The sequence below is a fragment of the Geospiza fortis genome, unplaced genomic scaffold (assembly GCF_000277835.1).
Source record: "Geospiza fortis unplaced genomic scaffold, GeoFor_1.0 scaffold333, whole genome shotgun sequence".
NCBI lineage: Eukaryota > Metazoa > Chordata > Aves > Passeriformes > Thraupidae > Geospiza > Geospiza fortis.
In genome coordinates, this window is record NW_005054347.1 from 3,655,248 (window position 1) to 3,675,776 (window position 20,529).

A 20,529-nucleotide genomic window follows, 5' to 3' on the forward strand; every position below is an offset into this window, starting at 1 on the left:
GAGCACGAGATGCAGCTGGAAGGGGCTGCTGGAGCCACCACCCCCTCCACGGCCACCGGCAGTGCCTCGGTGCTGACAGGTACGTGCTTGGTGCGGGGGGTCCTGCTCCCCAGGGAGGTTGTGTTACCTTGCAGAGATGAACTCTGTCAAGCTGGCTCTGGGTGTCAGTGGATGCGATGCTAAGTAGATACTTTAGTGTAGTTTTGTGGATGTGCTTGCCTTTGAAATAACGCCAGTGGTTTCATCTCCTCAAAATTGCATCTTAGATTTCAGTGCTGTCACTTCAAATTGATTTAGGTCTTCTCATGCTTGAGATTCATATGATCTATGCCTACTTACAACCACTGGGTGCCTACCTGAGACAGCATTAATTTAAGCATTAACCAGAACAGATCACTGCTGAGTTGGAGCTGGAGAACGTGGGTGTCAGCCATACCAACAGAGCCCTGCTTCCTGTGGTTTTGCTCATCCCAAGAGTTTGGAGAGACTTGCAATGTGCTGGGACACTGGGGCTTGTGTCAGGGACGTGCTACTTATCTTAACAGCCAAATATACTGAAATTCATCCAGTTATTGTCTTAGAAAAGTGCAGCCTAAATTTAGTAGAGTGGCTCTTAGAAGTCAGTGTTTGATTTCTCAGCAACTTTGACTGTCCTGGCGCTTTTCTCCAGCTCTGGGCTGAGCTGAACCTTCCTGTGGTGGTGCCCTGGGCGCTGCAGTGCAGGACTGAGCTCTGGGTGCTGGAGTGTTCCCAGCTCCTGCCCCTTTCAGGGCATTGAGAGGACAAGGGGGTGAAGCTGCCTGTTCTGAGAACAGAGGCCAGAGCTGGGAAGTGCTGCAAAGTAGTAAGGAGGAGGAAAAAAAGGAAGTTTGGAACAATGGAAGAAAGAGGGGAAGTTGAAATGAAGGTTGGCAAAAGAAAATTTGAGAAAGAAGGCATAATTAGGGGAAGGACTAGATTGTAGGGTTGAATAACAGTGACTAACTGGGTAAGAAAATAAGGAACAAGCTGCTGGGACAAACTGGGAGCAAGCAGGCAAAGCAATTGTGATGCATTGAGAATGGAGAGGAAAGGGGACTGAGGAAGTAGAATGGCAGCAAGAATGGACAAGGTGGAGGGCACTGGGCAGATGTGATGGGGGACTGATAGCAGAAGGTGGACATGCCCTAGAAGAAATTTGCCTCCAGAGTAAAGCCAAAGATTCCTACATCTTATTACTCCTCTTCTGCAATCCAGTCTGTGAAATTCCTTCCAAATTGTCCTCCCTTCATTGCCCATGCTCCCTGAAGAGGCCTGGTGCTGCCATCATGTAAAGAAGAGGTGCAAGGGTAAAGGAAGGAAACTGCCTCATACTTGCTTGCCATAGGTGCCATAAGTGAAACCTTGGGCTCTCAATTTCATGCTAAGAACCTAGAAACATGCTGTTAAAAATGGCAAGAACACTTCCATTGCTAATTTGAGTATCTGCATTGTGAGATTGGCAAAAATGGAGTTCTCCTGGGCAGCCGGCTCCCCTGAGCTCAATACATTAGAGCAGTCTTTGATCTAGAGCATGGAATCCAGGGATACCAGTGCTTCAGTGTCCCCAAGTCAGAGGCTTGAAAGGAGTTTAATTCGTGTCACTGTCTCAGACTGCTCCTCTAATTTATATGGCACCTTTTCCCATGTAGCCTCCAAATCCGGGTTCCTCATTGTCTGGGAGCCTGATTTGAAACTCTGTGCCTCTTCAATGTTGAACAAGCATCTGGTCCTGAGGTCTCTGGGAACAGTGCTTCGAATTTTTATTTTCATGATACTTCCTTCTTCACTTAGTATGCAGAGCAATGCTGCCCACTTAAATAACGATGATCAATGTTTTGTTCTGTCCTCATTGTTCAAAATGTGGCCCTTAGGCTTTATTTATTGCATGCTGCTTAAAATTTGCTTTTGAAGACAGAATGATTAATTTCCCTTGTGGAGTTGCTGTGATGCTCACCACTTTCATTTCTAAGCACCTTGTAAATTCTAATTACTGTATTTTCACAGTGCCCCTTTAAGGTATCACATGGGGGACTGAGGCACCGGCCTTGAGTACAGGACCCCCAACCCCCCCAGCATCTGCTGTTGTTACATGCCCAGTCTGATCTTCAAGATTACTTTGTATTTTATATATAATTGTAGCAGGTTAAGTTATTCAAGGCTAAATTGCAACGGTGCACAGAAGGGGGCAAATTAAGGTTGTCTTTGCAATCCACATTTTTACTTTCCCTGACTTGAGTACCTTAGTATTCTCTTAAAGTGGATTTTTTATGTGCAACTCCAGTAGAACCTGGCTCTTCTATTACAGGCAGTTTTAACTTAAAGATTGACAGTTCTTGCTGGTTGTAAAAATGCAGCACTTTCTATAAACCCGTTTTCATCTGTGAACAATCCCATTGAAATGGTGTGCAGAAGTGCACCATGGCTTTAGGATTCATGGAACTGCCACTGAGCAATGTGATTCCATTAGCCAGCTTTTCCACAGAATAGAAGCTGCTAATTTTCTGTGTTCAGAATAACACCATTTCTGTAAATAAAAATTCAAGCCCTGGGGTTTCTTCTTAGGAAAATTTACTCTTGGACTTCATGTAAACATGACTTTGATTTAATGTATTTTGCCTGTAGGGGAATAGACTGTTAGGAATTCCCTGTGGTTCTAATCTGTTTTAATTTAAACTGTAGCTGGGAGCACTGCAGATTTCTCTGATCCACGAGCTCGCAGTAATAGCAATGAAGGCCCAGACTTTACCACTCCAAAAGCCATCAGCGATTTGGCAGTGCGGCGGGCACGACACAGGTTGCTCTCTGGGGAATCAGGGGAGAAACGCACCTCGAGACCTGTCAATAAAGTGATTAAATCAGCATCCGCTACTGCCTTGTCTCTCCTGATTCCCTCAGGTAAGAAATGCCTTGAGTGAGGCATTGTCAGAATCTGCAAGCACTAAACAAAAGGTCTGCAGACAGATCCTCCCCCTCCTGGAATAAAGCCTTGGCTGGCAGGAGGGGAAAGAGCTAACTTTTACAGTCGGTTTAATATTTCCTGCTCGCAGGTTGATGAGCACTGCTGTGCCACAGACAGCAGCGCTGTGCGTGTGGTCTGACTGCAGCTTCTGCAAATGGCAGCTGGGCCCTGTTCTTCCCCTGGTTTTGTTTAAATTGACTCCTAGCTGGTCTCTAGACAATGGTGCAGCAAGGAGGTATAGAGACACAAAGTGATTTTAACCCTCAAGGTGCTGTTTTTTGGGGTCACATGCTAACTACAATGCTGTTTGGGAATGAAATGTGTCTGGTGCATTTATGCACAGGGGAGTTTCAGAAACTCCAGATAACTTGGTTGAGATTGAGTGCTCAAGAACTGAACAGTGTAAGCAACTCACTAAGTCAGTGCTGAACTGCTCACCTTCTTGGTCCAGCTATGTCTACAAGCATAACCAGACCTTTACAATTCGCAGTGCCAGGTGATAACTCTTAGCGAGCAGCTCAGCCATTCTGAGCTGTGACAGACTGGTTCAGCAGAAGGAGTTCTCCCCACAAGGATTTTGTCCCTTTCCAAAGGATAAGACCGTGCTGTATTTCCAGGGCTGTGCCTGTTCCTGCCTGGATGGGAGCAGGGAGTGCAGCTGGGCCATGAGCAATGCCCACCTGTTCCTCCCAGCAGTGAGCTGGAGGCAGGGATGCACCTGCTCTTGGCAGCCTTGTGGTGATGCACATCACATTTCTTGTGCTTTGGTTGTCAGTTGCTTTTTGAACTACAAACCCCCTCATGAAAACCTATAAAATGTGTATTTAATCACCCAGCAAAGGTTTCTCCAGAGCTGCTTGCATCTGCCAGGTAAATATGTGCTAGGTGATTCAGCAGGTGTTTCTTAATGGATTAGAGATTACCTTCGACAGCTGCATTTAGTATTCCTGCTCTTTGGGTTTATTTTACTGATGTTGACCAGCTTCACTGTAAAATGAGAGTTCTGTATTTGCTTTGTACTTTAAAAAGTGGATGTTGTTCCACCAGCAAGCAGAGTTAGGTAGTTTATCTGACAGTCCAGCCCATGGCTTTTCATTTGGGAAACTCACTCAAAAGCAACTTGTGAAGTTGTTTTTCAGTAGCAAAGTCCCTGCAGTAGCTAGTATTTTAGATATTTTTGCCCCTCTGAATTTAAAGCACTACCAAAACTGCCTAGATGTAGTTGTTGTCTGATCACTTACTCATTCCTTTTGTGTTAGTACTAACTGATTTGGATTTATCTCAGCACCAGTGTGTAACTTGCGCCAAGATCTAGAGACATCTGATTTTCTGGAGGAGGATAATACATGATAACCTGGAAATGGGGTTGCAGGATTGTGCCTAGAGCAAATGCTCATTGTAAATCCTGGCAAGAGAAGTAGAGAACACTGTGACCCAACCATAATTCTGTATGAGCAGTGCACTAAATGTACGCCTCCAAATGTGCCTTTTTGGAAACTCTGCTGTTTGTATTACAAAGCATGAATTAGTTGAAGCTGCAAACAGACCCAGCTCTGGTGAAGGCCACCAGCTTTAAGACCAGTGGCAGATACGGTTTCATAGCTGTTCTCTAACAAGAAATTTCTCTCTTTCGGAGGCCTGTTTTCCTAATTTTTGCCCACCTTTATGTCATCACTGTAGATCACCACACGTGTTCTCCATTGGCCAGTCCAATGTCACCTCATTCTCTCTCCTCCAACCCATCTTCGAGGGACTCCTCACCCAGCCGCGACTTTTCTCCTGCTATCGCAAACCTGAAACCACCAATCATCATCCATCGGGCTGGAAAGAAATACGGTTTCACTCTGCGCGCCATTCGCGTCTATATGGGTGACAGTGATATCTACACTGTGCATCACATGGTCTGGGTATGTCTCTGCTTTTCTGCACACAGGACCCTCGGAGCTACAAATGCATCTAGCCAGGGGTGTGGGGTTTAGCTTTAGAGATTGTGTTTTGCCACCTTGTTTTCTCTCTCCTTAATCACACCTAATGTTGTCTTTTTGGTGGGAGGAACCCTAGATGAATAACTAAATAAATAACAGCGCTTTGGGTTTTCCAATAGTTTTCAAGGCCATCACAGAACCACAGCAACCTTTCTTTCCTTCTTTTCTCCCTGGCTACATGAATCCACCTTCTTTCACCTGCAGCACATCCTTTGAAGCATGTTTCTGTGTACATACCCTCTTTCTCTTTATTGGGGTTGTTGCATGAAGGCCCATTATAGTTAATTTATTCAGGCTTGTGTTAGTGATTATAACCTGCTTCTGATCAGTTCAGTCTGCTGGGGTTTTCCAAGCAGTCGCTTGGAATTGATTACAAGCCTTAAAGCATCACTGCTGCTATGCTGATTGCCATGGGATTTAGCTCTTGGCTTAGTTGTGAGCTGTACTAAAAGGTCTGGTTTCCATGTCTGTATCACTTCCTTCCCACTGCTGCTGGTACTTGATCTCTGTGTTCCTTTTGTGTCAGTGTAGATGACTTCTAGGAGTGATCCATTCCCTGAAGCAGTGTTGTTAGGATTGTGTAGGTAGGGAGAATGCAGTCAGGGGTAAAGATGATTAATTTTTTTGTTCCCTTGCACTTCTGTGTTCATTGGGTAATATGGACTTCACACCCTTTGGTCCTTATTTAACACTCATTCTGAGAGAAATAATCTGAAACCGAATTTTTGCCTTGCCCTCCCTTGAACAATGCTGAGTTTACCAAGATACAAATTTGGAATCTTTCCTGGCTAGAGGGAGAGATGTGCATTCCCCTGCACATCTGTCTCCTCATGGTGAAGGAGGCTTACATTCCTGACCAGGGACAGGGGAAAGGCAGTGTGTTCACAGGGGAAAAGTCTGGTGTTGGATAGGTTAATAAAGGATGGAAAGTAGAAAAAGAAACTCTGTTTGGGATGAGATGCAATACAGGCACCTTAAACACGTGGCAGAGTCTTTCTTGAAAGCCTGTTGGCCACCTTTGGTTCCAGCATGTACATGGAAGGATGCTGGATTTGGGATGGCAAAGAAATTGAAAGAGACTGAATGTTTGTCTGGAAATCAAGAGCATCTGGGTAACATTCCTGAGTGCTGTAAAATTTTTGGAAGTGTGTTAAGCCTTTTGCTTAAGAGCTGGTCTCTCGATCAGCTTAGCCATCCTGGCTGCCTTGGATCAGGATAAGACTGGTGGGATGCAGGGGAGGAGTGGAAGAGCGCAGAGTTTTGTGCTTGGCCATGCCAGGGGTGATTTCTTTCCCCCTTCTCAGAAGCAGCTGGGGCTGGCTGTGGCAGGAAGTGACATAGATGGGCTTTGAGTCCCATCTGGGCCAGTGGCCCTGCACATTCCCCTTCTCAGAGCAGTCACCCCTTGTTGTTGGCAGCACGTGGAGGAAGGGGGTCCGGCCAACGAAGCGGGTCTGCGGGAAGGGGACCTGATCACCCACGTCAACGGTGAGCCGGTGCATGGGCTGGTACACACTGAAGTGGTGGAGCTGATTCTGAAGGTAGGGGCTCAGTGCTGTTACAGTTTGGAAAACATGAGCAGCTTGTTTAAAATAAATGTAATTTTGGCATTTTCTGAAATACAAGTGTGCACACAGCACCTGGTGGTATTTAAGAGCAGCTTTGTCTTGGTTGGTGTTGAAATTATCCAGTTAAATGACTTATGTTTGATACCTCTCTGAGCAGAATCTGTTTACAGAAAAAAACCCCAAAGTTCTGGACTGTTCCAAGAGACAGACGTCTTTGAGGTTGCAAATAGAGGAGCACTCAGTATTATTATTTTTTTAACATGAGTGAGACAAGCCATGCTCTGTGTTGCAGATTCATCATGATAGATGCCTGATATGCTCACATCTGCCATCAGTCAGAGCATTGGGAATAGGATTGGTGACAGAATATCACTTTGTTCAAGTTTCCAAGTATTACAAGTATTAAATTGAGTCATTTGGGATCTCAATGGGAGAGGTCAGATGCTGTGTTCTGCCTGTTCTGGGAAGCTTTACCTACCAGCTGGGGTCTGAGCTAATCATTTGTGAAAGCCTGACTAACGAGGGCTCTCTCTCGGCAATTCCTTAATAAATGATAGGAGGAAATGCTGAGGGGAAAAATGGAGTTTGACAAAGGATTACAAAATGGCAGGCAGCAATAAACTAGCAGCCTACCTGCTTTGCCTGCAGATCTGCTTCAAATAACCATGTTTTAAGCAATGTCTCTTTGTCTTGTGTCTGACAGAGTGGAAATAAAGTGTCCATCTCCACCACACCATTTGAGAACACATCCATCAAAGTCGGTCCAGCTCGAAAAGCCAGCTACAAATCCAAGATGGCTCGTAGGAACAAGAAGAGCAAAACAAAGGATGGTCAGGAAAGGTTTGTTTTGATGTTTCTCTGTTAAAATTAAAGGGTAACCAAGATAATGTAAAAGATCCTTGGAGAGATCTTGTCAAATCCATTTGCAGATAGTATATATCAGCAGATATGTCCTTTAGTTCTTCCTTTCTTCCTTTTTTTTTTCTCTTTTACTGTGACACAAAATTGACTGAAATATGCTAGTAAAGGTAAATAAATCATTTGGGCTTGTAAACACTTTTTGAATGCTCTTCCCCAGTAAGAAGAAGAGTTCTCTGTTGAGGAAGATCACTAAACAAGCATCACTGCTTCACACTAGCCGGAGTTTATCGTCCCTGAACCGGTCTCTGTCATCTGGAGAAAGTGTGCCTGGCTCTCCAACTCACAACCTGTCTCCTCGGTCACCAACCCAGAGCTACAGATCCACTCCAGAGTCTGTACACTCAGGTAAAAAAAAAAAGAGACATGAAACAAAACAAAACTAAGCCAAAAAATCCAGTCAAACAAGAAAAGAAAATACTGGAGGAGACTTTGCTGATTGATTCATTTTGGAAATAAAATACACAGCAGCAGGTAGCAGGTCTCTCTGTGAAGCAAATGACAGCGGTGATGTCGATTACCTTAAGGATGGATGTGTTCTTGTTCATTGATTCATTTAAAAATGAAAATCTATACATCCTTTTAAGAATGCACTTGCTGTACTACAGCATCCTTCCACTTCGATGAAAATGTGTGTTCTAAGTTGCAATCTTTTCATAGCAGTTTGACACATTTTCTGTGTTCAGAGAAAAGAAATCAAAACAGTGTGGCAAAGTCATATTTGAAAATTGAATCAGCTGCTGGAATAAAGAGATTTGCATCCAGAGAATAGCAATGAAACACGTGGTTTGTCTGATCAAAGGGGGTCTTTTCCAGAAAAGTGTTCTCATAGCTGAGTGTTTCTTACTGTGCTCTGGTGTTGGGTGCTAATGATGTGAATTTCTATCAGAAGCCTGGCAATGTTGCCTTCAACATTACTGCTGTGCTTTGGAGTAACATGGCATTGTATCTTGACTTATTTTCAATAACTTGTTTTAATGGCCAAATATGTATTAATCTTCTTGGTATTTTTTTCTTTGTTCTTTTTTTTTTCTTTTAAGTTGGTGGCAATTCTTCTCAGAGCAGCTCTCCCAGTTCCAGCGTTCCCAATTCTCCAGCCAGCTCTGGACACATCCGACCCAGCTCCCTGCATGGCCTAGCACCAAAGCTCCAGAGGCAGTACAGATCTCCAAGGCGTAAATCTGCAGGAAACATCCCTCTGTCCCCCCTGGCTCACACTCCATCACCAACCCCTCAGTCCACGTCACCGCAGCGCTCCCCATCTCCTTTGCCAGGACACTCAATTGGCAGCTCCAGTATCATCCAGTCTTTCCCAGTAAAACTACACTCCTCTCCACCACTGGTGAGACAAATTTCTCGCCCCAAAAGTGCCGAGCCCCCTCGGTCTCCTTTGCTGAAGAGAGTGCAGTCGGCTGAGAAACTGGCTGCGTCTCTGTCTTCCTCTGAGAAGAAGCTGGGCTCCTCAAGGAAGCATAGCTTGGATATCTCCCACTCTGAGTTCAAGAAGGAGATGTTGCAGCGGGATCCCAGCCTGCAGAGCCTGCAGGAATCTGCCAACGAGACGACGGGCAGCAAACTCGGGCTGGCGGAAAAAGGGATGCTGCAGAAGCCGGGCTCACGGAAGCTGGGTGCCATTCGGCAGGACAGGGTGGAGAGGAGGGAGTCCCTGCAAAAGCAGGAGGCCATCAGGGAAGTAGATTCTTCTGAGGATGAAACAGATGATGGTTCAGAAGATAGTCAGGATGGGAGAAGGGTGGACAAGCCCCGTAGCAGTGGAGACCAAGGCTCGGATTCCTTTAATGAGGATAATAAGTTTTCATCTAAATTGGAAAGCAAGGATAGTATTGAAGATGATGCCTTTCTACCTGAAGATCCAAAAGGTACAGAAGATTTGCAGAAGGGAAGTACTCAACAAGCAAAGCCTGTTTCAGAGCCGCTGCAAATCAGTGTGCACCCCTCCCCACCAGAGCTCCCCTCAAGAACTGCTCCAGAAAAACTAGCTAATTCAGAAAAGCCATCCCTAAAATCAGAAACAACTGCAAAGGAGCATAAATTGCCAGAAAACAAAACTTTGGAGTGTTTTGGTCCAAAAGACAGTTCTTCTGAAGCAATCAAAGATCTTGGGAGAACTCCAGGTACTCAAAAACCAGTAGATCTCACAGAACATATGCAGTGCCCATCTATCAAACTCCTGGAACTTGAAGAAGGCGATTCTTCTGGGGCCTCCTGTGGTAAACTTGACTTGAAAGAGCCTGTGCTAACAGAAAGTAGTCAGAAAAAACAGGATTCCCAACCTCTGCTGGCACTTTCCTCATGGTGCCCAGCAAACACGAGCACTCCTGTCGCGGTGAGCCCCCCAGACCGCGGTGAGAAGGGTCGCGAGGAGACGCCTCAGCCTGTGGAACAGCACAGCTCCTCATTTCTGTCTCCTGGGAGTGTCAGTGAAACATCCCAAAGAAGTCCTAGCCCTGACAAGCAGCAGCCCAGCTCATCCCAGGCAGAGGGTGCTTTAACCTCCAGCAAAACCAGCCCAGCAGGACCCGTGTCCTCCCCACTCCTCATCCCCGGTGCCATCTCCGTGTCCCAGTTGGTGCCCCTGGCCCAGAGCGTGTTGGGCCCTTTGAAGCTCAGCATGTCTGGGTCTGGAGGGGTGGAAACAAAAAAGGACTTGGGTGCCTCTTCTAAAGAGGAGAGAGATTTGAAACAAAAAAGGCAGGAAATTTCACAAGTAGGAGAATGTCAAGAGAAAGCCAAACCCTCTAGCACAGATGGGCTGACCACGACGAGTGGGTCCTGTGCAGAGTCCGTACACCCAGCAAAGCCCTGGGAGGCAGCATGTCCCGTGGGGGTCAAAAAGGAGGCAACATGTCCTGTGGTGGTCAAAAAGGAGGCACTTTTCTGCAGTGCTAAAGCATCTGAGGTGTTGGCAGGGAGCTGCAAAATCACTCCATCAAAAGAGCTGTCTCATGCTCTTGGACCAGCAGCTCTGAGAGCGGCTCCTCTGCCAGATGGCAGCACGAGGCCCTGTAAAGAAGGGACTCTGGCACAAGCAAAAAGCAAAGAGGTTGGAAATCAGTTAAAAATACAAGACTTTCCCCTGTCACATGATGATGCTGTAAAGAAAACATAGCAGCATCGCTGGTACTCATGGACTGGAGCGTTCTACATCCAAAATAGAGACTGCATGTTTGAATTTTGTAATATACACTAATATAAAATAGAACTTGTGTACATCTATTTTTGGGAGGGTTTTTTTCATACTGTTTTTTGTGTTTTTTCATCCTTGCTATTCTATTTTTGTACACAGTAGTGCTTGCTGTTTGAGGTCTCTTTAGAACAGGGTATCTTTAAAGCAGGGCTTAAGAAACACTTTGGTTTCATTATTTTTCCCTTCCACACCTTTTATTTTGCCTGAGTTTAGGGCCTGATGTGCTCTTCCCTCTAATTTTGCATTTATTTGAGATCCCAAAAATTCTGTGTGCAAAAAAGGCAGCTTGTTTTTAAATTTCTGCTTTTCAGCATTCTCTTTGAAATTCCATTGAAATTCACAGATGTCAAGTTTTTGCTCCAGTTTTACAATCTGATGTCCCTTGACAAGAATAAGAGCCTACCCTCTTGTCTGCAAGTTATTCTGAAACTACACACCCTGTTTGGTGCAAGTAAAATCTCTTTGTCACCATGTGTCTTCACAGTCCTGTGTCCTTAGAGGATGTGGAGACAAAGGACTTGGCTGGAGAGACTGGACAGGGAGAGATCCCTGTCTTCTCTTTAAAACAAGTAAGAGTATTTTTCAATGGAATTATCAGAAAGAGAAATCTCCAATCCATAAGCTGGCTTTTTGGGGGATTGTTTTTACTTATCTGTATGGGACACATGGCAACTTTTCCTTCTGTTTTTAAAATTTTAGTGATGTTTTATCTTCCTTTCTCTGGCTTCAATTCATAACTTGCCCTGCCTCAGAGTAAGTGACCCCAGGAAAGGGGTGCCTGTAGGTTGGTTTTAAAGTAGAAAAATTTGTAGTTGCATATTCTCCAGTGTGTCTGGCAAAGTTATCTCAATGAAAAACGACCTTTGGAGACTTTTCCTTCTCTTGGCGAGTCTAAATAGGTAGGGATTTTAAGGTGTCCCTTAACATTTCTGAATTGGGGCTTGGGAAACTTGCTGAGTTTTCTGAATCTGCCCATTTTAAAAACAAACCTATGAAGAGTTCAGACTCCTTGAGTTCTGTGGTCAAGCTGCAAGCAGACTTTAAAACACATGATATTTTCAGATTTCAGCTTTAATAGCTAGATCATTTACACTGCTGAGGTCACTTTGCATTAAAAGCTTACTCTTTGCTCCTAGGTTTAGATAGGGCTTTGCTCTAAGTGTGACCGACTCTGGGTGACAGTGCTCCCTGCTGAGGACTAGACCAATAATAATGCACCAATAAATGTGTCGAGTGGTGATACCTGTAGCACTGTAAGCCATTTCTTCATCCAGTTAAAGGTTCCTCTCAATGATCACTCCCATCATTTGTCCCAGATTGTGCTCAGCTTGTATCCTAGTCTTGTCTGAGTGGATCTCCCTGCGGATCACCCGCGAGGGATCGTTCCCTGCTCACTGGCTTACTCTGTTAGAAGCTGAATGACTGTGCAACAGTATTCCAGGCTAAAACCCATCTCTGTTGGTCTGATTTCCTTACACTGCTGCTTCCTTCACTGTCTTGGCTTTCTCTGAACTTGAAGTTTTGATTCGCTTCCCCTGAATGCAAATACCTTTATTATATAGGAATATATTTTCTCCGTCTCTTTCAATCTGATTTTGGTACAACCCACAGCTCAAAAAAAATCTCTGGAATCTCACCCTGTTTCTTTCTGTGTAGCAGTTGATTCTCCCCATTATATACTTGATTTTGGCTGCTTGGATTTCATTTCTGGACCAAGGTTTGGTTTGGTTTGAGCTTTTTTATTTTTTAACATGTTTAAATGAGTGTTTACTCTGTGTGTCAGTGTGAACATGTATGGTGTTGCTACTACACTAACCAAAGCCTCAGAGCTCCCAGGTAACACCTTAATAAACCTGGTTGTGGTGGTACTGAGAGCAGAGCCTGCTGTGCTGTCTCTCTGCTCTTTTCCCTGGAATTCATAGGCTGCTCGTATACACTTGGTTTGCAATTACAAACCACAGTATTTCCACTGCCTTGTCAGGGTCCAGGGTGTCTCCAGCCTCTCCAAGTGCTCTTGGTGGTGAGTGTCATTCAGTGCCGATTTAGAGCAGTAGCAAGTAAGGAACAGACTTCGCAGGATCTGGTACTTGCCTGGCTGGTTTTCTCCCTGATGGGTTGATCTGCTAAAAAACTGTTGAGAAACAGCGCAGGATATTATGGCATGGACAGGAATAGTGAAAAGTGGATTTGGCATTCTGAGTCTGTGGTAATTACAAAGACAAGCCTCCTTGACAAGCTGATCTCCTGAGAGCACCTGACCTTGGCGAGATGGAAGTGTCTGTGTAAATTAAAGAGTTGTGTGAGGACGTGGTCTGACCTGGCTGTTGCCTAGGTGGCAGGTCCCCCTTTTCCTTCTGTGTTTAAAAAACCGGAGGAGAAGACTGACCATGCTCGCAGGAGGTGAGCATGGGGTGTGAGCCAGGCTGGGTAACCTGGTTCATCCCCACGGGCAGGGGTGGGACCCTGTGATGGTACCAGCTGTAAGCTGCTGACTCCCTGCCTTTGCAGCCACTGCTGCCCATGCTGAATTGCAGAATTATCCTTTCCTAGGCATAAAAGGAGGAGTGAAAACCTTGCTATGTCACAGCTTTTGCTGCCTTTGCCCGTGTTGGCCAAAGAAGAGGTGAGGTATGTGTGTCGTTGCCTCTTTTGTAGCTACGGTACAGAGAGTGGTCAGTGCAATTAGAAATCTCTGGGTTTTTGAAAGCCAAAGCCAAACAGCGTTGCCAGAAAAGCATTCTAGTGAAGAATCCCCTGCTCTTGCTCAGTCCTGCAGTTTCCCTCGGTGTGCCAGGTGCCCCATCATCCCTGTTCTACCTGCTGTCAAATTTACATGGCGCACTTTAGCAAAGGCTTTGGGCAAAAAGACTTCCTCTGTTAAATTTTGATAATAAGCCAGGTAGATACACCGAGAATTATTCCTTGCTCTGCTATAAATTCCTTAAACACCTTCTCAAAAAAAAGCTTGCAAAATGTGTTGGGAAGGAACAGGAAGTTGGAAAAGCTGTGTCTGAGGGGCACAGCGTGTTCCCAGCTGCAGTGCCCAAGGGAGGCCCCAGCCCGCGCAGCCCTTGGTCTCCGTGGGTAATCCCGAGTCAGGCAGGCCCAAGGTGAGGTGTGTGTTTGGTGAATGAGCCGTGCATGTCACCATCCAAATATGCTGCTTTCCTGCTTTGTTTCCCTCTTCCCTTCTGTCAGCTTGGATGTGTCTTCTGCTCCTCACCCGTGTTGGGTGGCAGCGCCTGAGCTGGTTCGGCCTCCGCAGCTCCTCTCTGCTCCTGCATCCCTGCCCCGTGCCTCAGTGTTATTTTTCCCTTTGTCTCTTACTGTTGCAAACTAAGAGAAATGGATGATATTTATTGTAAATATTAGACTATAGCGTTGTACTGGCCACTCCTGGGTCTGAATGTTGGAGGCCTTTGGCTGCTGCTGTACTAAAGAGCGCTTGTGGGGGAAGGGGTAGGAGTGACCTGTGGGTTTGTTTGCCACACTTGCATTGAGGTGTGATTTGGAGTAATTTTTTTTTTGTTTGTTTTGTTTTGTTTTTCTTCTGAAGAGGGGAGGATAAAGTCTTTCTCTGGTTTTCTCTTACTGGATGTGAAGGATAATTCTGTACTTCTAGTAGAAGATTTGACAGAAGTGTGTGTTTACGTTGTGTTCGATTACCATATCCAGGTGGCTGTGAGAGCACCTCCTGCGCTGGGCTCTGCCAAGCCGTGTCACTCAGCACTTAGCTAGATAAGAGAAAGTGTGGAATTTCTGTGTTTTTAGAAACTTGAACAATTGCCACATAATAGCGGTGCAATAATTTTTATTCATGTTGTACCTGCATGTCGATGTTCAAATCCTCCTCCAAAATAAATAATTTTTTTTTTTTACATAAATCCAAACTTGTGTTTGTCTCTTGGTTGGTCTCCCCTCAGTTTCTCATAGCTCCCAACCTGCCTGCTCAACCAGCTGCTTGATGGGGCAGAAAATGGCCTGTGGAGTGTCTGGGTACAGGAGTAACTCTGCCAGGCTGTTTGGGATTTTCTGCTCCACAGGCCAGGTGTGTGGCTAAGCCAAAGCTTTCCACTCTGAAACTGAAGCCCAGAATTTACCATCCTGTAAGTTTATAGTGGTTTTGTGTCCCTGCTAATGCAGGTTCCTGATGGTAAAAACAGGTAAGGGGTAAAAGGGGTAAAAACCTGTCAGACGTGAAACTTGGCTGAGCAAAATGAGGATGTGACTGGCCACAACTGCACAGCATGTCTGATGGGTTCAGGAATTAGATGCACAATAAAATCCAAAGGGCAGGGGCTTGGATTAGCCATGGGGCAAGAGCCAGCAGGTGCTGCACAGCCCCTTTTTCACCCACTCATTTAGGCAGCCTTGATGCTGCAGCACCCAAAACCTTTCCAGAAACAGATCTTTGCTTTTAACATTCGCAGGTGTGTGCCCTCCCCATGGAAAAGCCTTCAAAGGCTATTCCTGTCCTTGGAAATAGAGCTGGGGAGACGTTCGTGTCTGGGGGGGATTGAACTAATCCTCATTCGCCGCTGCCAAGGATGCTCAAAATATCCCGTGTCTCCGTGCTCCGGAGACGCTGCTGCGGAGCGGGAATCGGGGGCGAAGCTCGGCTCCGTCCGCAGAGATTGCGGAGCCTCTGCCGGCAGCCGCTGCCTGGGCGTCATCGCTGACGCGCGCTCACGGAAGAGAGATGCTCCTGCCCACGCCGAGCGGGCCCGGAGGGGACAGCGGTGCCTCCCTGGAATAACCCGCTGTGTGTCATGGCAAAAGCTCCGGGAGTGCAGCAGGGGCTGGCCCTGCCCCACAGCCCAAACCCAGAGCATCATCTCCAGCAACCCACAGAGCAGCACCCTGGGTGAGCAGAGTTTGGTGCAAGGGCTTTTAAAATTGCATTTTCACGGAAACAGAGATATTTTTCTCCTTTTTTAAGGCTCACTAGCTGGAATTTAATTAGGGTTATTTTAGAGATATTTTTCTCCTTTTTCAATGCTCACTAGCTGGAGTTCAATTAGAGTTATTTTAACATCCACAGCCCTCCTGTAGAGGTTTCCCCAGCCAGGAATAAGTAATTCTCAGTCCACAATAGTTTATTCTTCCAGAGGATTGAGCGACAACAACTGAGGGCCATTTTTTTCCTCCCAAATGATGGCCTGGAAGTGGCAGCCCAGCACACTTTGGTGCTCGCTTGCCAATGCTGAGATTTGACTCCTTCCCCCAGGATCAGAGGATGGGGGTGAGTCTCTGGGAAAGTCCCACTGCCTGCAGCTGACCTGGAATCCTGAAGGTGGGAGCTGTGGGGAAAGCCAGAGCATCCTGCACAGGTGCACTGCTGGTCAGAGCATGGAGCTGATGGGTTTGACCCTCTATGGGCCATTCACTTAACAACTGGACTCATGGTCCTTGTGGATCCCTTCCAACTCAGAATATTCTGTGATTTTGTAGGCAGTCTGCAGAAGGGAAGCCACAGCTGGAATTGCTGTTGGATGCTCTGGGGACTCCAGAGGAACCTGGGGCCCCTCAAGTGTTGCACCCCACATTGCTGCCTGTTCCCGTGTGGATCCAGGGCGCTGAGTGCAGGGGCTGAGCTCTGGGGGATGTGCAGGTATCCCTGGCTCCACAGGGTTTAACTCTCCCCATCTGCCTCTGCTCTGTGCAGCCTCATTCCCTGTGACCATGGCAGCACCCAGGGCTGGCCTGCAGCCACCCCCTCTCCAGCCTCCCTCATGTGCCAGTGGGCTTTATATTTTAAACGCTGATTAGGGCTGACCTCATATTTCAGAGCTTACTTCATAGTCACTAACGAGGGATTAGGAATGTTAAGCTAATTAGCAATCAGCAAACGAGGGCTCAGTCAGTCTCCTCAGCCTGACACGCTGTCAATGAACGAGTTATTTGATGATTATCGTAAACCTGCTCAAACGGGTGCCTAATTCTGATGGGCAGCAGGGAAGGAACCAGGGCGAGCTGCAGCGCAGGTGAAGGGAGCTCACAGCCTCACACAGCCCTGGCCACTCTCCACACACTGGAGGGTGCAGAACCCCTGCTCCTGGAGCCAAAGGATTTAAATAACTAAAGAAATTGGGGTGGGGTTTTTTTTTCCATCTCAGATTTGTTGAGTTATGGTCCAAACTTCCCAGCCTGACTGTTTTGGGAGAGGTTTTATCTGATGGGTCACCTGAGAAGAAATTTGGCCACCTCTGGATGCTGTTCAGCTCCAAAAATACCCTCAAACCAAACCTTCCCTGCTGGGAAGCCTCCTCCCAGGCCAGCCAGAGCAGCAGCCTGGCTTTCGGCTGGGTTTCAACTCCCTGGGTCATTTATTATCCCATTATTTTGATTTTCTCCCACCCCCCCCCCTCCACTCCATGAGGGAAGCAGGGCAGCCAGGAGGTGTGGTGGGGTGGGGGGTGGGAGGGTAGCAGAGACCTGATCAATATTTCACTCTGGAAAGGGGGAAAAAACCCCAAACCCCCAAATATACAACCCCAGAGCGCTTGTGGGGATGAAGCAAAGGGCGAAATGAATGGGACTAATGGGCTGTGCTGGCCCAGGAGGGATGCAGGGATGCTGGGCTCTGTCCTTCCTGCTGTTTCTCTGCTCTTTTCAGGGTACTCAGGACCCAAGGAAGCTCCAGACCTGCTGATGGCCCATGTGGATGGGATGCTCAGCCATGTGCCAAGGACACACTCCGGCTGTGCTGAGGGCAGGATTGGAGAGAAAGAAGGTATGGGAACCAGTGGCATTGCTGCCAGGCCAGTGCCACTGCAGGTCTCTGGGCATAAGGGAGCTGCCTCTGCCCTGGGCACAGCTGTACTTTTTGCTGGATGATACCAAAAAGGGCCATTTTCAGCTCCTGGATGTGGGGGTGTGGGTGGTGGCAAAGGCTGGATGATCTGGGGCAGGGACTGAGCAGGGATGCTCCTATTGCTCCCGGAAACCCATTTTCCTGCCTTTCTGGGGGAAAAAATCAAGCTTTCTCTTCCTTTGCAGCCAGTTTGGACGGAGATTTCTGCCCCCCAGGGGCTCAGTGTTGGCCAGGACGTGTGGCTGTGACCTCCTTGCTGCTGGGGCCGGATCCATCCTGCCTGGCGTCCGTGCCCTTCCCATGTGCCACCCCGGCCTGGCAGACTGGCAGCTAAAAATAAGCGAAATGCAGGGGATAACCGGGTGCCTAAATATATCCCTTCTTTAATTAGCGCCAGGCGACTGCCTCGCAGTCACGTCCGTCTGCCCGCTAATCCCCGAGCTGCGCCCGCGTCACGGGGCTCCCCCGCCGGCTCCCGTGAGCCCGGGCACGGAGCATCCCCGTGAGCCGGCTCCCTCGGCGTGGGCCGGCGACACCGCACAGGGGTCACAGCACAGTGAGAGGAGTCAGGGGCGAGGCGGGGGCATCGTCCTGCCGGTGCTGAGCGGTGCGAGAGGGGGACGGGGTGATGCCCCGGGCCGGGAGTCCCTCTGGCTGTGGGATGCTCTCCCATGGCGCTGTTGGATGCGCTGGGGACTCCTCCTCTTGCCTGGGGAGCTGCTCTGTGCAGGGCTGGCGCTGAACTCGGTGGGGTCAGGCTGGGAGAGCTCCCTCCTCCCCCGGATCTCACCGGGAGCATCCCTGACTCTCCCTGGCGCTCACCCGAGGCAGAGGGTCAGGAGGATTTAACCCATCGCAGCTTCATTGAGCTCCGTGGTCCTTCAGGGCCTTGGAAGTTGGAGCTGCACCACAGCTGCAGGTTTAGCATGTTTTTCTGTTTCTAATACAGAGATACCAATAACTCTTTCTGGTTTGCAAGGGCAAGGGTGCTGGATGCCATCAGGGAGGGATGAGCTAAACCTATGGGCCCCTTCTGTGGTCAGTAGCTCTTCTGCTTTCCTAAAGGGCTGGATTTCCCCCAAACCCGGCTTCTGGGGGGGCTCTGTGAGCAGCACAGTGGGGCAGCATCCTGAAGGGTTTTCTTTAGGGTTTCCTCAGAGCATATGACCAAGCCATCCCTGCTGCTGGCAGCGAGGACGTGGGGTCTCACTGCTCTATGAGTAAGTCTGGGCTTTGCTCTGGGCCCCCCTATTAATCCTGCAGGAGAAGGTCTCTGGGAAAGGTGCTGCCCTCCCAGGTCACTGCAGCAGAAGGTGGCATTCCCCAATAAACAATTCCTGTGCTCATCCTCTCATCCCCTGACAGCCATGGTTGTTTTGCTGGAGATGAAAAGGAGAAGATTAAAATGAAAAATGAAGAAGATTTTGAAGATTTCCAGCCCCAGGTCGCTGGTGTGACAACCCAGGCCACTTTCCTGCTTGATTGCTCACCAGTGATCTTAAAAGTAACTGGCTCCTGTTGCTTCCCTCCCATCCTCCCCTGACTTTTGAGAAGTTGAGTGGGTGGTGGAGCCAGCTCGTTAATTCTGGAGCTGGCATTAATGAGGGTGCTCCTTAATCCTGCAGGTGCTGTTGGGTTTGTCCATGGGGCTGCTCAGGGGTGCACATCCCCAGAGCAGGGGAGGATGCTCCTGTGGGACAGGGAGCCTGTGCTGCTCCCCAGCCCTGCCCACATTCCCTCTCACTGTTAGAACACGAGGATGTTTAGGGTGTGAGGAGGGAAGCAGGGCCCCTTGTGCCCCTTCCTGTCCCCCCATTCCTTGCATTTCCATGTGCTTACTTCCCTGGTTGCTTTAGCCATGAAGGACTTTGGGCAAGGAGGAACATTCACCTCCTTGCCTCTTTCCCAAACCTCGGATGGGAAAAAACCCCAGGATGCAACAATGTCCAGCAGAAACCTGTGGGGCTGAGGCTGCTGTCCCCTGTTTGGGGAGCCAGATTCAAGGGAATGGTGCTGGAGCAATGCTGGGGAGCAACTGAGCCCCTGCCCTGCCTGCATTATGGTGCATGGGCAGCCCTACCTCTGGTTTGCAGCTGGATGAAGGCCCCACTTTTCCCAGGAAATCTCCTCTGTGGGAGTCAGGCCAGTGCTGCCCATGCAGCCAGTGCCTTGAGACCTTCTGGTTTATGTTGAACTCCTGACCCAGCAGCCAGGAAAACCCCTCCTGCTCGTGGGATACACACACTCCAGCCCTGCTTCCCTGTCCTTAGCTGGAAGAGCAGGTGCTGGCACTAGGACAGGATCAGATCCGTTGATTTGGAGACCAAATTTGAATTTTTGGGGGTCTTTGGTGTTTGGCAGCTTGAGCTGCTGTAAGAGTGCATTTGGAGTTGGGCTGGAATTCCTTTTCCTTCCAGCCTGCTGGGGCCTTCCTGCCTGGGGGAAGGACATGCACATGTGTGTGCAGGCACATCCCAAATTCAATCCACTCCATCCTTCTGCAGCTCCTGCTCTCAGGGGAGCGAGGCTGGAGCTCGACCAGCACTGCTGCAGACCACTGAGGGTGCTGTGGCCAGGGGTTGGTGAAGCTCCAGGAGGTGCAGGTAACACAAAGAAGGGACACCAGGGACATTTTGGGCAGGGGCTGCGCCCATGGGAACAGAGGGATGATGCTTCTTTGGGCTCTGTTTGCAGGAGGGGGCATTTGCTGCTCAAGGAGAGGGGATGAACCCCAAACAGTGTTGAATGTTGTTCATTCACTGAATGAATGAGCCCTCACGGGGAGGGCTGAAGGGATGTTCCTGAGGATCTGGGGATGCAGTGGCAGAGCCAGGAAAGGCCCTGTGGCACCTGCAGCCCTGTAGCGTGGCCCAGCACATCAGGCTGGCAAGGGACAGCCTCCATGGCACCTGCCCCCTTTGGAGACACCAACCCAAACCTCGGCACAGGAGAAAAGCACCGCTCCCCCAGCACGGGGCTGGTCTGGGGCTCCCGTGGGGCGGCTGCTCCCCTTCCCAGCCCCTGCTGCCGTTCTCCAGCTGAATTCCAGCGCTGGG

General features: G+C 48.3%; 1 protein-coding gene across 1 annotated transcript in view; it reads left to right on the forward strand.

Moving 5' to 3' along the window:
• Nucleotides 1-14,549, forward strand: part of MAST2 (microtubule associated serine/threonine kinase 2) — a 165,380-nt gene extending 150,831 nt beyond the window's left edge. The window contains 7 exon segments of the mRNA XM_031058677.1: nucleotides 1-79; nucleotides 2,701-2,916; nucleotides 4,661-4,887; nucleotides 6,384-6,506; nucleotides 7,237-7,373; nucleotides 7,612-7,799; nucleotides 8,492-14,549. The exon segment at nucleotides 1-79 is cut by the window's left edge and continues 22 nt beyond it. Coding sequence (XP_030914537.1) covers nucleotides 1-79; nucleotides 2,701-2,916; nucleotides 4,661-4,887; nucleotides 6,384-6,506; nucleotides 7,237-7,373; nucleotides 7,612-7,799; nucleotides 8,492-10,581 — 3,060 coding nt within the window. The 3' untranslated portion in view covers nucleotides 10,582-14,549.
• Nucleotides 14,550-20,529: the final 5,980 nt, after the last annotated feature.